Source organism: Hyperolius riggenbachi, chromosome 6, assembly GCF_040937935.1.
Source record: "Hyperolius riggenbachi isolate aHypRig1 chromosome 6, aHypRig1.pri, whole genome shotgun sequence".
In the NCBI taxonomy this organism is placed as follows: Eukaryota; Metazoa; Chordata; class Amphibia; order Anura; family Hyperoliidae; genus Hyperolius; species Hyperolius riggenbachi.
The window spans coordinates 195,749,881-195,764,575 of NC_090651.1; the positions used below are offsets into that span (position 1 = coordinate 195,749,881).

At 46.3% G+C, this 14,695-nt stretch overlaps 1 protein-coding gene across 2 annotated transcripts in view; it reads left to right on the forward strand.

Annotated features, from left to right (window-relative positions):
* The window catches only part of ROBO4 (roundabout guidance receptor 4), a 1,158,575-nt gene that overhangs the window by 574,164 nt on the left and 569,716 nt on the right, over positions 1-14,695 (forward strand). For both annotated transcript variants that reach the window (XM_068240264.1, XM_068240265.1), the window contains exon 10: positions 11,589-11,631. In XM_068240264.1, coding sequence (XP_068096365.1) covers positions 11,589-11,631 — 43 coding nt within the window. The remainder of the gene's footprint in view (positions 1-11,588; positions 11,632-14,695) is intronic.

Genomic DNA, 14,695 nt, shown 5'->3' on the forward strand with positions numbered 1-14,695 from the left:
TTGGGCACTAGCTGCGGCTTGTGTTGTTTGCTGCCCTCCTGGTCGTCCTGGGTTTGCGGAAGTCAGTCTGTCGGCGTACAACTGGCTAGAGGAGGGGGAGGATGTCAATCTCCTCTCTAAAGTCTCCACAAGGGCCTGCTGGTATTCTTCCATTTTGACCTGTCTGGCTCTTTCTTCAAGCAGTTTTGGAACATTGTGTTTGTACCGTGGATCCAGAAGGGTATAAACCCAGTAATTGGTGTTGTCCAGAATGCGCACAATGCGTGGGTCGCGTTCAATGCAGTCCTAGGCCGAAGAGGTCATAGCCTAGGGTCACAAAACCTGTTTATTGGGCAATTTCAATGGTGGCGAGTCTGACGTACATAAATCGCAGCAATGGCCGTTAGCAACGTCTGAATCTCACGAAATGTCTCATGCAGGTAGAAAACATATTGTTAGACTTGGGCTCCAAAGATGGGTTCCCTACATCTCTGCAAACCAGAGTTACAGGGCTCCAAATTTGGTAAAATCCCCCATAGGCTTTCATTGGGCCTCCTATTTACAGTTCCAAAATCTCACATCTTTTCAAAGGGCAATTACTCAGCAGTGGCAAATTTTCTAGCATTGTAGGGACCCTTAGGGGGAACATGACTGGTGAGTTTCGGGCCCCTAGGCCGAAGAGGTCATAGCCTAGGGTCACAAAAACCTGTTTATTGGGGCTATTTCAATGGTAGTGATGGTGACGTACATAAATCGCAGCAATGGCCGTTAGCAAAGTCTGAATCTCACAAAATGTCTCATGCAGGTAGAAGACATATTGTTAGACTTGGATTCCAAAGATGGGGTCCCTACATCTCTGCAAACCAGAGTTACAGGGGTCCAAAATTGGTAAAATCCCCCATAGGATTTCATTGGCTCCCTATTTCACTTTCCAAAATCTCACATCTTTTCAAAGGGCAATGGCTCAGCAGTACCAAATTTTCTAGCATTGTAGGGACCCTTAGGGGGAACATGACTGGTGAGTTTCGGGCCCCTAGGCCGAAGAGGTCATAGCCTAGGGTCACAAAAACCTGTTTATTGGGGCTATTTCAATGGTAGTGATGGTGACGTACATAAATCGCAGCAATGGCCGTTAGCAAAGTCTGAATCTCACGAAATGTCTCATGCAGGTAGAAGACATATTGTTAGACTTGGATTCCAAAGATGGGGTCCCTACATCTCTGCAAACCAGAGTTACAGGGGTCCAAAATTGGTAAAATCCCCCATAGGATTTCATTGGCTCCCTATTTCACTTTCCAAAATCTCACATCTTTTCAAAGGGCAATGGCTCAGCAGTACCAAATTTTCTAGCATTGTAGGGACCCTTAGGGGGAACATGACTGGTGAGTTTCGGGCCCCTAGGCCGAAGAGGTCATAGCCTAGGGTCACAAAAACCTGTTTATTGGGGCTATTTCAATGGTAGTGATGGTGACGTACATAAATCGCAGCAATGGCCGTTAGCAAAGTCTGAATCTCACGAAATGTCTCATGCAGGTAGAAGACATATTGTTAGACTTGGATTCCAAAGATGGGGTCCCTACATCTCTGCAAACCAGAGTTACAGGGGTCCAAAATTGGTAAAATCCCCCATAGGCTTTCATTGGCTCCCTATTTCACTTTCCAAAATCTCACATCTTTTCAAAGGGCAATGGCTCAGCAGTACCAAATTTTCTAGCATTGTAGGGACCCTTAGGGGGATCATGACTGGTGAGTTTTGCCACTGCTGAGCCATTGCCCTTTGAAATGGTGTGAGATTTTGGAACGGTAAATAGGAGGCCCAATGAAAATTTAGCAAAAAGAGCTTATAGTTTTTGAGAAAATCGATTTTAAAGTTTCAAAGGGAAAACTGTCTTTTAAATGCGGGAAATGTCTGTTTTCTTTGCACAGGTAACATGCTTTTTGTCGGCATGCAGTCATAAATGTAATACATATAAGAGGTTCCAGGAAAAGGGACCGGTAACGCTAACCCAGCAGCAGCACACGTGATGGAACAAGAGGAGGGTGGCGCAGGAGGAGAAGGCCACGCTTTGAGACACAACAACCCAGGCCTTGCATGAGGACAAGAAGCGTGCGGATAGCAATTTGCATTTTGTCGCCATGCAGTCATAAATGTAATACAGATGAGAGGTTCAATAAACAGGGACCGGAAACGCTAACCCATCACAGATGTTCATTGTTCATGTTACTTGGTTGGGGTCCGGGAGTGTTGCGTAGTCGTTTCCAATCCAGGATTGATTCATTTTAATTTGAGTCAGACGGTCTGCATTTTCTGTGGAGAGGCGGATACGCCGCCGATCTGTGACGATGCCTCCGGCAGCACTGAAACAGCGTTCCGACATAACGCTGGCTGCCGGGCAAGCCAGCACCTCTATTGCGTACATTGCCAGTTTGTGCCAGGTGTCTAGCTTCGATACCCAATAGTTGAAGGGTGCAGATGGATTGTTCAACACAGCTACGCCATCTGACATGTAGTCCTTGACCATCTTCTCCAGGCGATCGGTGTTGGAGGTGGATCTGCACGCTTGCTGTTCTGTGTGCTGCTGCATGGGTGTCAGAAAATTTTCCCACTCCAAGGACACTGCCGATACCATTCCCTTTTGGGCACTAGCTGCGGCTTGTGTTGTTTGCTGCCCTCCTGGTCGTCCTGGGTTTGCGGAAGTCAGTCTGTCGGCGTACAACTGGCTAGAGGAGGGGGAGGATGTCAATCTCCTCTCTAAAGTCTCCACAAGGGCCTGCTGGTATTCTTCCATTTTGACCTGTCTGGCTCTTTCTTCAAGCAGTTTTGGAACATTGTGTTTGTACCGTGGATCCAGAAGGGTATAAACCCAGTAATTGGTGTTGTCCAGAATGCGCACAATGCGTGGGTCGCGTTCAATGCAGTCCTAGGCCGAAGAGGTCATAGCCTAGGGTCACAAAACCTGTTTATTGGGCAATTTCAATGGTGGCGAGTCTGACGTACATAAATCGCAGCAATGGCCGTTAGCAACGTCTGAATCTCACGAAATGTCTCATGCAGGTAGAAAACATATTGTTAGACTTGGGCTCCAAAGATGGGTTCCCTACATCTCTGCAAACCAGAGTTACAGGGCTCCAAATTTGGTAAAATCCCCCATAGGCTTTCATTGGGCCTCCTATTTACAGTTCCAAAATCTCACATCTTTTCAAAGGGCAATTACTCAGCAGTGGCAAATTTTCTAGCATTGTAGGGACCCTTAGGGGGAACATGACTGGTGAGTTTCGGGCCCCTAGGCCGAAGAGGTCATAGCCTAGGGTCACAAAAACCTGTTTATTGGGGCTATTTCAATGGTAGTGATGGTGACGTACATAAATCGCAGCAATGGCCGTTAGCAAAGTCTGAATCTCACAAAATGTCTCATGCAGGTAGAAGACATATTGTTAGACTTGGATTCCAAAGATGGGGTCCCTACATCTCTGCAAACCAGAGTTACAGGGGTCCAAAATTGGTAAAATCCCCCATAGGATTTCATTGGCTCCCTATTTCACTTTCCAAAATCTCACATCTTTTCAAAGGGCAATGGCTCAGCAGTACCAAATTTTCTAGCATTGTAGGGACCCTTAGGGGGAACATGACTGGTGAGTTTCGGGCCCCTAGGCCGAAGAGGTCATAGCCTAGGGTCACAAAAACCTGTTTATTGGGGCTATTTCAATGGTAGTGATGGTGACGTACATAAATCGCAGCAATGGCCGTTAGCAAAGTCTGAATCTCACGAAATGTCTCATGCAGGTAGAAGACATATTGTTAGACTTGGATTCCAAAGATGGGGTCCCTACATCTCTGCAAACCAGAGTTACAGGGGTCCAAAATTGGTAAAATCCGCCATAGGATTTCATTGGCTCCCTATTTCACTTTCCAAAATCTCACATCTTTTCAAAGGGCAATGGCTCAGCAGTACCAAATTTTCTAGCATTGTAGGGACCCTTAGGGGGAACATGACTGGTGAGTTTCGGGCCCCTAGGCCGAAGAGGTCATAGCCTAGGGTCACAAAAACCTGTTTATTGGGGCTATTTCAATGGTAGTGATGGTGACGTACATAAATCGCAGCAATGGCCGTTAGCAAAGTCTGAATCTCACGAAATGTCTCATGCAGGTAGAAGACATATTGTTAGACTTGGATTCCAAAGATGGGGTCCCTACATCTCTGCAAACCAGAGTTACAGGGGTCCAAAATTGGTAAAATCCCCCATAGGCTTTCATTGGCTCCCTATTTCACTTTCCAAAATCTCACATCTTTTCAAAGGGCAATGGCTCAGCAGTACCAAATTTTCTAGCATTGTAGGGACCCTTAGGGGGATCATGACTGGTGAGTTTTGCCACTGCTGAGCCATTGCCCTTTGAAATGGTGTGAGATTTTGGAACGGTAAATAGGAGGCCCAATGAAAGCCTATGGGGGATTTTACCAATTTTGGACCCCTGTAACTCTGGTTTGCAGAGATGTAGGGACCCCATCTTTGGAATCTAAGTCTAACAATATGTCTTCTACCTGCATGAGACATTTTGTGAGATTCAGACGTTGCTAACGGCCATGGCTGAGATTTATGTACGCCACCATCACTACCATTGAAATAGCCCAAATAAACAGGTTTTTGTGACCCTAGGCTATGACCTCTTCGGCCTAGGGGCCCGAAACTCACCAGTCATGTTCCCCCTAAGGGTCCCTACAATGCTAGAAAATTTGGTACTGCTGAGCCATTGCCCTTTGAAAAGATGTGAGATTTTGGAAAGTGAAATAGGGAGCCAATGAAATCCTATGGGGGATTTTACCAATTTTGGACCCCTGTAACACTGGTTTGCAGAGATGTAGGGACCCCATCTTTGGAATCCAAGTCTAACAATATGTCTTCTACCTGCATGAGACATTTCGTGAGATTCAGACTTTGCTAACGGCCATTGCTGCGATTTATGTACGTCACCATCACTACCATTGAAATAGCCCCAATAAACAGGTTTTTGTGACCCTAGGCTATGACCTCTTCGGCCTAGGGGCCCGAAACTCACCAGTCATGTTCCCCCTAAGGGTCCCTACAATGCTAGAAAATTTGGTACTGCTGAGCCATTGCCCTTTGAAAAGATGTGAGATTTTGGAAAGTGAAATAGGGAGCCAATGAAATCCTATGGGGGATTTTACCAATTTTGGACCCCTGTAACTCTGGTTTGCAGAGATGTAGGGACCCCATCTTTGGAATCCAAGTCTAACAATATGTCTTCTACCTGCATGAGACATTTCGTGAGATTCAGACTTTGCTAACGGCCATTGCTGCGATTTATGTACGTCACCATCACTACCATTGAAATAGCCCCAATAAACAGGTTTTTGTGACCCTAGGCTATGATCTCTTCGGCCTAGGGGCCCGAAACTCACCAGTCATGTTCCCCCTAAGGGTCCCTACAATGCTAGAAAATTTGCCACTGCTGAGTAATTGCCCTTTGAAAAGATGTGAGATTTTGGAACTGTAAATAGGAGGCCCAATGAAAGCCTATGGGGGATTTTACCAATTTTGGACCCCTGTAACTCTGGATTGCAGAGATGTAGGGACCCCATCTTTGGAATCCAAGTCTAACAATATGTCTTCTACCTGCATGAGACATTTCGTGAGATTCAGACTTTGCTAACGGCCATTGCTGCGATTTATGTACGTCACCATCACTACCATTGAAATAGCCCCAATAAACAGGTTTTTGTGACCCTAGGCTATGACCTCTTCGGCCTAGGGGCCCGAAACTCACCAGTCATGTTCCCCCTAAGGGTCCCTACAATGCTAGAAAATTTGGTACTGCTGAGCCATTGCCCTTTGAAAAGATGTGAGATTTTGGAAAGTGAAATAGGGAGCCAATGAAATCCTATGGGGGATTTTACCAATTTTGGACCCCTGTAACTCTGGTTTGCAGAGATGTAGGGACCCCATCTTTGGAATCCAAGTCTAACAATATGTCTTCTACCTGCATGAGACATTTCGTGAGATTCAGACTTTGCTAACGGCCATTGCTGCGATTTATGTACGTCACCATCACTACCATTGAAATAGCCCCAATAAACAGGTTTTTGTGACCCTAGGCTATGACCTCTTCGGCCTAGGGGCCCGAAACTCACCAGTCATGTTCCCCCTAAGGGTCCCTACAATGCTAGAAAATTTGGTACTGCTGAGCCATTGCCCTTTGAAAAGATGTGAGATTTTGGAAAGTGAAATAGGGAGCCAATGAAATCCTATGGGGGATTTTACCAATTTTGGACCCCTGTAACTCTGGTTTGCAGAGATGTAGGGACCCCATCTTTGGAATCCAAGTCTAACAATATGTCTTCTACCTGCATGAGACATTTCGTGAGATTCAGACGTTGCTAACGGCCATTGCTGCGATTTATGTACGGCACCATCACTACCATTGAAATAGCCCCAATAAACAGGTTTTTGTGACCCTAGGCTATGACCTCTTCGGCCTAGGGGCCCGAAACTCACCAGTCATGTTCCCCCTAAGGGTCCCTACAATGCTAGAAAATTTGCCACTGCTGAGTAATTGCCCTTTGAAAAGATGTGAGATTTTGGAACTGTAAATAGGAGGCCCAATGAAAGCCTATGGGGGATTTTACCAAATTTGGAGCCCTGTAACTCTGGTTTGCAGAGATGTAGGGAACCCATCTTTGGAGCCCAAGTCTAACAATATGTCTTCTACCTGCATGAGACATTTCGTGAGATTCAGACGTTGCTAACGGCCATTGCTGCGATTTATGTACGTCAGACTCGCCACCATTGAAATTGCCCAATAAACAGGTTTTGTGACCCTAGGCTATGACCTCTTCGGCCTAGGACTGCATTGAACGCGACCCACGCATTGTGCGCATTCTGGACAACACCAATTACTGGGTTTATACCCTTCTGGATCCACGGTACAAACACAATGTTCCAAAACTGCTTGAAGAAAGAGCCAGACAGGTCAAAATGGAAGAATACCAGCAGGCCCTTGTGGAGACTTTAGAGAGGAGATTGACATCCTCCCCCTCCTCTAGCCAGTTGTACGCCGACAGACTGACTTCCACAAACCCAGGACGACCAGGAGGGCAGCAAACAACACAAGCCGCAGCTAGTGCCCAAAAGGGAATGGTATCGGCTGTGTCCTTGGAGTGGGAAAATTTTCTGACACCCATGCAGCAGCACACAGAACAGCAAGCGTGCAGATCCACCTCCAACACCGATCGCCTGGAGAAGATGGTCAAGGACTACATGTCAGATGGCGTAGCTGTGTTGAACAATCCATCTGCACCCTTCAACTATTGGGTATCGAAGCTAGACACCTGGCACAAACTGGCAATGTACGCAATAGAGGTGCTGGCTTGCCCGGCAGCCAGCGTTATGTCGGAACGCTGTTTCAGTGCTGCCGGAGGCATCGTCACAGATCGGCGGCGTATCCGCCTCTCCACAGAAAATGCAGACCGTCTGACTCAAATTAAAATGAATCAATCCTGGATTGGAAACGACTACGCAACACTCCCGGACCCCAACCAAGTAACATGAACAATGAACATCTGTGATGGGTTAGCGTTTCCGGTCCCTGTTTATTGAACCTCTCATCTGTATTACATTTATGACTGCATGGCGACAAAATGCAAATTGCTATCCGCACGCTTCTTGTCCTCATGCAAGGCCTGGGTTGTTGTGTCTCAAAGCGTGGCCTTCTCCTCCTGCGCCACCCTCCTCTTGTTCCATCACGTGTGCTGCTGCTGGGTTAGCGTTACCGGTCCCTTTTCCTGGAACCTCTTATATGTATTACATTTATGACTGCATGCCGACAAAAAGCATGTTACCTGTGCAAAGAAAACAGACATTTCCCGCATTTAAAAGACAGTTTTCCCTTTGAAACTTTAAAATCGATTTTCTCAAAAACTATAAGCTCTTTTTGCTAAAAAATTTTTCCTCTTGTACTCCCAAGGTGCACATACCCTGTAAATTTGGGGTATGTAGCATGTAAGGAGGCTTTACAAAGCACAAAAGTTCGGGTCCCCATTGACTTCCATTATGTTCGGAGTTCGGGTCGAACACCCGAACATCGCGGCCATGTTCGGCCTGTTCGGCCCGAACCCGAACATCTAGATGTTCGCCCAACACTAGCTGTATTCCCCCCCCCCCCCCCCCTGTGTCCCTGTCTCTCCCTATGGCTGTCTTCCCCCCCTGTGTCCCTGTCTCTACCTATGGCTGTCTCCCCCCCTGTGTCCCTCTCTCTCCCTATGGCTCTCTTCCCCCCCCCCCTGTGTCCCCGTCTCTCCCTATAGCTGTCTTCCCCCCCTGTGTCCCTGTCTCTCCCTATGGCTGTCTCCCCCCTCCCCCCGTGTCCCTATCTCTCCCAATGGCTGTTGCCCCCCCGTGTCCCTTTCTCTCTCCCTGTGGCTGTCTCCCTACCTGTGTCCCTGTGTCTCTCCCTTTGGCTGTCTCTCTCCTAGTGTCCTCGTCTCTCTCCTTGTGTCCCGGTCTCTCTCCCGGTTTCCCTGTGTCTCTCCCTGTGGCTGTCTCTCTCCCTGCGTCCCTTTCTCTCTCCCTGTGGCTGTCTCCCTACCTGTGTCCCTGTGTCTCTCCCTGTGGCTGTCTCTCCCCTTGTGTCCTCGTCTCTCTCCCTGTGTCCTGGTCTCTCTCCCGGTTTCCCGGTGTCTCTCCCTGTGGCTGTCTCTCTCCCTGTGTCCCTGTCTCTCTCCCTGGCTGTCTCTCTCCCAGTGTCCCTATGTCTCTCTCTGTGGCTGTCTCTCTCCTTGTGTCCCTGTGTCTCTCCCTGTGTCCCGGTCTCTCTCACAGTTTCCCTGTGTCTCGCCCTGTGGCTGTCTCTCTTCCTGAGTCCCTGTCTCTCTCTCTGTGGCTGTCTCTCTCCCTGTGTCCCTGTCTCTCTCTCTGTGGCTGTCTCTCTCCCTGTGTCCCTGTCTCTCTCCCTGTGGCTGTCTCTCTCCCTCTGTCCCTGTCTCTCCCTGGTCCCTGTCTCTCTCCCTGTGTCCCTGTCTCTTTCCCTGTGTCTCTCCTGTGTCCCTGTCTCTCTCCGTGTCCCTGTCTCTATTCCTGACTACCTATACTGGGGCACCTATTCCTGGCTATCTGTACTGGGAGCACCTATTATTATTATTTAGCAATTATATAATGCCAACATCTTCCTCAGCACTGTACAGAGTATATTGTCTTGTCACTAACTGTCCCTCAGAGGAGCTCACAATCTAATCCCTACCTGGCTACCTATACTCGGAGCACCTATTCCTGGGTTACCTATACTGGAACACCTATACCTGGCTACCTATACCCTAGGTACCTATAACTGGCTATTTAATGTAGGGGGGGGGGGGGGGCAGGTCCATATTCCACATCGGGGCCCTGAGGTTTGTAGCTACGCCACTGACAATAATTGTTTAAGTACAATTAGGCAGGTGCATACATTTGGGCACTGTTGTCATTTTATTGATTCCAAAACCTTTAGAACTAATTATTGGAACTCAGGTTGGCTTGGTAAGCTCAGTGACTCCTGACCTACATACACAGGTGAATCGAGTTATGAGAAAGAGTATTTATTGGGGACAATTGTAAGTTTCCCTCGTCCCTTAATTTTCTCTGAAGAGTAGCAACATTGAGGCCTCAAAACAACTCTCAAATGACCTGAAGACAAAGATTGTTCACCATCATGGCTTAGGGGAAGGATACAGAATGCTGTCTCAGAGAATTCAGCTGTCTGTTTCCACAGTCAGCAACATATTGAGGAAATGGAAGACCACAGGCTCAGTTCAAGTTAAGGCTCGAAGTGGCAGACCAAGAAAAATCTTGGATAGACAGAAGCGACGAATGGTGAGAACAGTCAGAGTCAACCCACAGACCAGCACCAAAGACCTACAATATCATCTTATATATAATAGCAAATATATCGGCTCCAAGAAACAATAGAACCGCCGCCGAGAAGAACAATGTCCAAAAGTTCAGAAGTCAGGCATACATTAAAAGTCAGCTTTACCTCCATACGGATGTCCACTGGATCTTCACAACGTCTGATGTTCCCTGGACGTTATCTGTGACCTGAGCCATTTTACAATCTTATAATGTGGGTTGTTGGGAGCTGGTAAGCCTTTCCTTGTTTTGATGTTTGGCGGATACCTACCTCTGAGCATTTGATGTATTGTGGTGAAGAATTTATCATTCCCTACATACAATGACTTTTTAAACCTGCGCTGACTTTTGATGTGTACAACATCATCTTGCTGCAGATGGAGTCACTGTGCATTGTTCAACCATTCGGCGCACATTACACAAGGAGATGCTGTATGCGAGAGTGATGCAGATGAAGCCCACAGCACAGAGCCACTTGAGGTATGCTAAAGCACATTTGGACAAGCCAGCTAAAATTTGGAATAAGGTGCTTTGGATTGATGAGTTATTTGTGCATAACAATGGGCATTATGCATGGAGGAAAAATAACACAGCATTCCAAGAAACACACCTGCTAAATACAGTAAAATATGGTGGTGGTTCCATCATGCTGTGCGGCTGTGTGGCCAGTGCAGGGACTGGGAATCTTGTCAAAGTTGAGGGAAGTATGGATTCCACTCAGTATCAGTAGATTCTGGAGACCAATGTCCAGGAATCAGTGACAAAGCAGAAGCTGTGCCAGGGCTGGATCTTTCAACAAGACAACGACCCTAAACACTGCTCAAAATCCCCTAAGGCATTCATGCAGAGGAAGAAGTACAACGTTCTGAAATGGCCATCTCAGTCCCCAGACCTGAATAGAAGTGAAAATCTGTGGTGTGAGTTAAAGAGAGCTGTCCATGCTCGGAAGCCATTAAACCTGAATGAACTAGAGATGTTTTGTAAAGAGGAATGGTCCAACGAAATACCTTCAACCAGAATCCAGACTCTCATTGGAACCTACAGGAAGCGTTTAGAAGCTGTAATTTCTGCAAAAGGAGGATCTACTAAATATTGAATTCATTTCTTTTTTTTTTTTTTTTTTTTGGTGCCCAAATGTATGCACCTGCCTAATTATGTTTAATCCAAATAGTAAGAGCAGGATAGATCGGCACAAGATGTAAGGCAGACCTTACTGGAGGGGATCGGCGGTTACTCACTGTGCCTCCGGATCAGATACAATCTTGACACATGTGAAGAAGAAAAATAATCCAGCACCAGATGATCTGCAATGCAAACCACCTTTATTTCATCCCACCAGACAGATAAAGCATACAAAACATGGTGGCCTGACAGCCGTTTCAAAAGCCCAACGCTAATTTTGTATAAGCAATTATTGCACTCTTTCTGTAAATCCAATAAACTTAATTTCACTACTCAAATATCACTGTGTGCGTCTCCTATATTATATTTTTAACTGACATTTTTTATTGTAACAACTAAAGATTTATACAGGAAAATCATGACGATTAACAAGGTTGCCCAAACTTTCGCATCCCACTGTGTATATATATATATATATATATATATATATATATATATATATATATATATATATATATCTATCTACACTATATTTATTGTTGCTTGTATTTTTTATTCACAATAACAATGTAACTTTTCTCATTTGATAGGCCTATATCGATTTGCAAGTGAGGACACTATAATTAAGCAGAGGTGAGTCTGGAACCACTTGGATCATGAAAGATGTCTGCATGTTACAATATACAATCTAATCTACAACAAGAGGATCCTGACAATACTCAGATACTAGAAAATAAACATTAACATTCACAAAAGGGTTTTTAATATTTAAGTCAAAAGCAATTTAATAATGCACCAAATAATAAAAAAAAAAGTCCTGTAATGCACTTGGGTCAATATCATCCAAACACACACAGTCAGCAGGTATAACCAGCCTTTGACCTGAGCGACCGGTGTGGTCGCTCAGGGCGCCGGCTTCCAGGGGCGTACGAGCAGTAGAGGGGTGCATGCCACCATGCCACTGCTGTGCTGTCTGCCTCCCCTACTGATGCTGCGGCTGCCCCCCCCCCCTCCCTGCTGTCTTAGCCGCGTCTCCGCCAGCATCATGGTAACAGACCACCTAGTCAGATCAGTGCAACAGAGAGGGCGCTCAAGCTACTCACCGCCCGCTATACTCCAAATGCAGAGGTGACGTCACTTCCTGCATTTGGAGTTCGCACCATGTAGCTTGATCTGACTAGTTGGTCTGTTACCATGACGCTAGCAGAGACGTGGCTAAGGCAGAAGCACCGGGATACAGGTCTGTAATGGCACACAGCCTGCACCCAGACCCAGTCATCATTAACCCTGCCTCAGCCCCCTGCCTCAGCCACCCTGCAATCAGACCCAGCCATCCTTCACCCTGCCCCAGCAACCCTGCTTCCTGCCCCAGCCACCCTGCACCCAGACCCAGTCACCATTCACCCTGCACCCAGACCCAGCCACCCTTCACCCAGACCCAGCCACCCTGCCTCAGCCACCCTTCACCCTGCACCAGCCACCCTGCACCCAGACCCAGCCACCCTTCACCCAGCCACCCTTCACCCTGCACCAGCCACTCTGCCCTAGCCACCCTTCACCCAAATCAATAGGGGAATTTTGATTGGCTTTTGTAGACTCCACACACTTTTCTGAATATTAATCCCAGTCACCCAGTGACCAACGGTGCAAAGTTTGAAAACTTTACTCTTAACAGTGTAAGAATGGCTGCAGTTTACTTTTTCCCAGTGAAATTTGTATTTGTCTCTGCCCACATTTTCGTTATGAACTCAGCCACCCTGCACCCAGACCCAGCCACCCTGCACCCAGACCCAGCCACCCTTCACCCTGCCCCAGCCACCCTTCACCCAGACCCAGCCAACCTTCACCCTGCCCCAACCACCCTGCCCCAGCCACCCTTCACCCAGATCCAGCCACCCTTCACCCTGCCCTAGCCACCCTGCACCAACCCCCCAGCAAGCACCCTAAACCCAGCCAGCAATTGGGGAACAGCTATGGCTACCTAATATCTAGGGGCACATCTTGCTACCTAATGTGTGTGTGTGTATATATATATATATATATATATATATATATATATATATATATATATATATATATATTTATTTTTTTCCCCGCCACCAATTAGGCTCTCTTTGGGTGATACATTATGCTAAGAATTATTTTATCCTAAAAGCATTATAATGGGAATAATAAGGAAAAAATTGAAAGAAATGCATTTTTTTTCAGTTTTCAGCCATTACAGTTTTAAAATAATTCATGCTACCATAATTAAAATCCACACATTTTATTTGGCCATTTGTCCTGGTTATTGCAACGTTAAAATTATACCCCAAATGTAATGTATGGTGACAACATTTTATTTGGAAATAAAGGTGCATTTTTTCAGTTTTACATCCATCACTAATTTTTAGCCCATTATTTATTAATTATATGTAGCTGTGTTTTACTATTTGGCCACAAGATGTTCCTGTTGAGATACAATGCAATTGGGGTAAAATGTATCATTACATTGTAACCAGGGAAGTGACGTATGGCTTCTATCGGAAGCCTCCAATCACATTGCAGGCACAGAGATTATGAATTGTTCCCATTCATAAATGTAACGATCGGCGGCGGAAAATGGCGGAAATCACGGCGGGAGACGCGGGGGGCACGGCGGCTCCATTTACAGAATAAACACTGTTTTTGAACAACAGTGTTTATTCTTGGCGGACAAGCTCAGATTGGCACAGGGGACTTTTGTCCCCTGCAGCCAATCCTCCCTGCTAGCAGCAGCAGCACGAACGCGGGCATCTGCCCGCACAATCGCCTGCAGACCCCTCAAACTGCAGGGACATGACTAGCGCGTCCCTGCGGCTCTAGCTGCTGCCGCTGCGGACGTGAAGCTCACGTCCGCGTGGCTGAAATGGTTCATTTATGTATGCATAGCGGACTTTGCTACTTAATTGTTTTATCTTGACGCACCTGCATATTTAATGTGTTTATTGTGAGGCAACTGGCTACTTAATTATTTTATCTGGAGGTGTGTGACTGCTTAATTATTTAATCTGGATGATTGTGACAACTTTATTTTTACTGGGCAGCATGTGAATACTTAATGAATTATCTTGTGGCATATATCTACTTTTATATGGAGGCATGAAACTATAAAACTTTTATCTGGAAGCATGTGAACAAAGCCGGATTATCCACAAGGCTACTTAGCAGTTGGCAAGGGCTGGAGAGACACTAGGAGCCTAGTTGACACTAGCCTCCATTCAAATCCTATAAAAAAGCCAGGTGGTGATCAAGGGTAGGCCTAAAGAGGATACTTGTTTAGGGCCCCATTTAACCTTAATCCCCCTTTGCATGTGACTAGTTAATTTTGAGGCACATGGATACTTAATTCAAATATCTAGGCACGTGTGTGTGTGTGGTGTGCACCCGCAAGCAAAGAGGTTGGGGGGAACCAAAATCCGGTTTTCGCTCTCGGCATTGAGAAACCTAAGGCCAGCCCTTCAGGGCTGGATCTTTCATTAAGCAGTCTTAGGCCTGGAACCCCCTAGGAGCACTTTTCTGAGCGCTTTGTGGTTTGAAAAGCTCTTGCTAATGTAATGTTATGGGTGTGATCCCACTTGAGTGATGTGATTTTATAAAAATCCCCCATTGCATTTCATTAGCAAGAGCTTTTTCAAATCACTAGCGCTTACAAAAAGGATGCTAGTGGGTTTGAGCT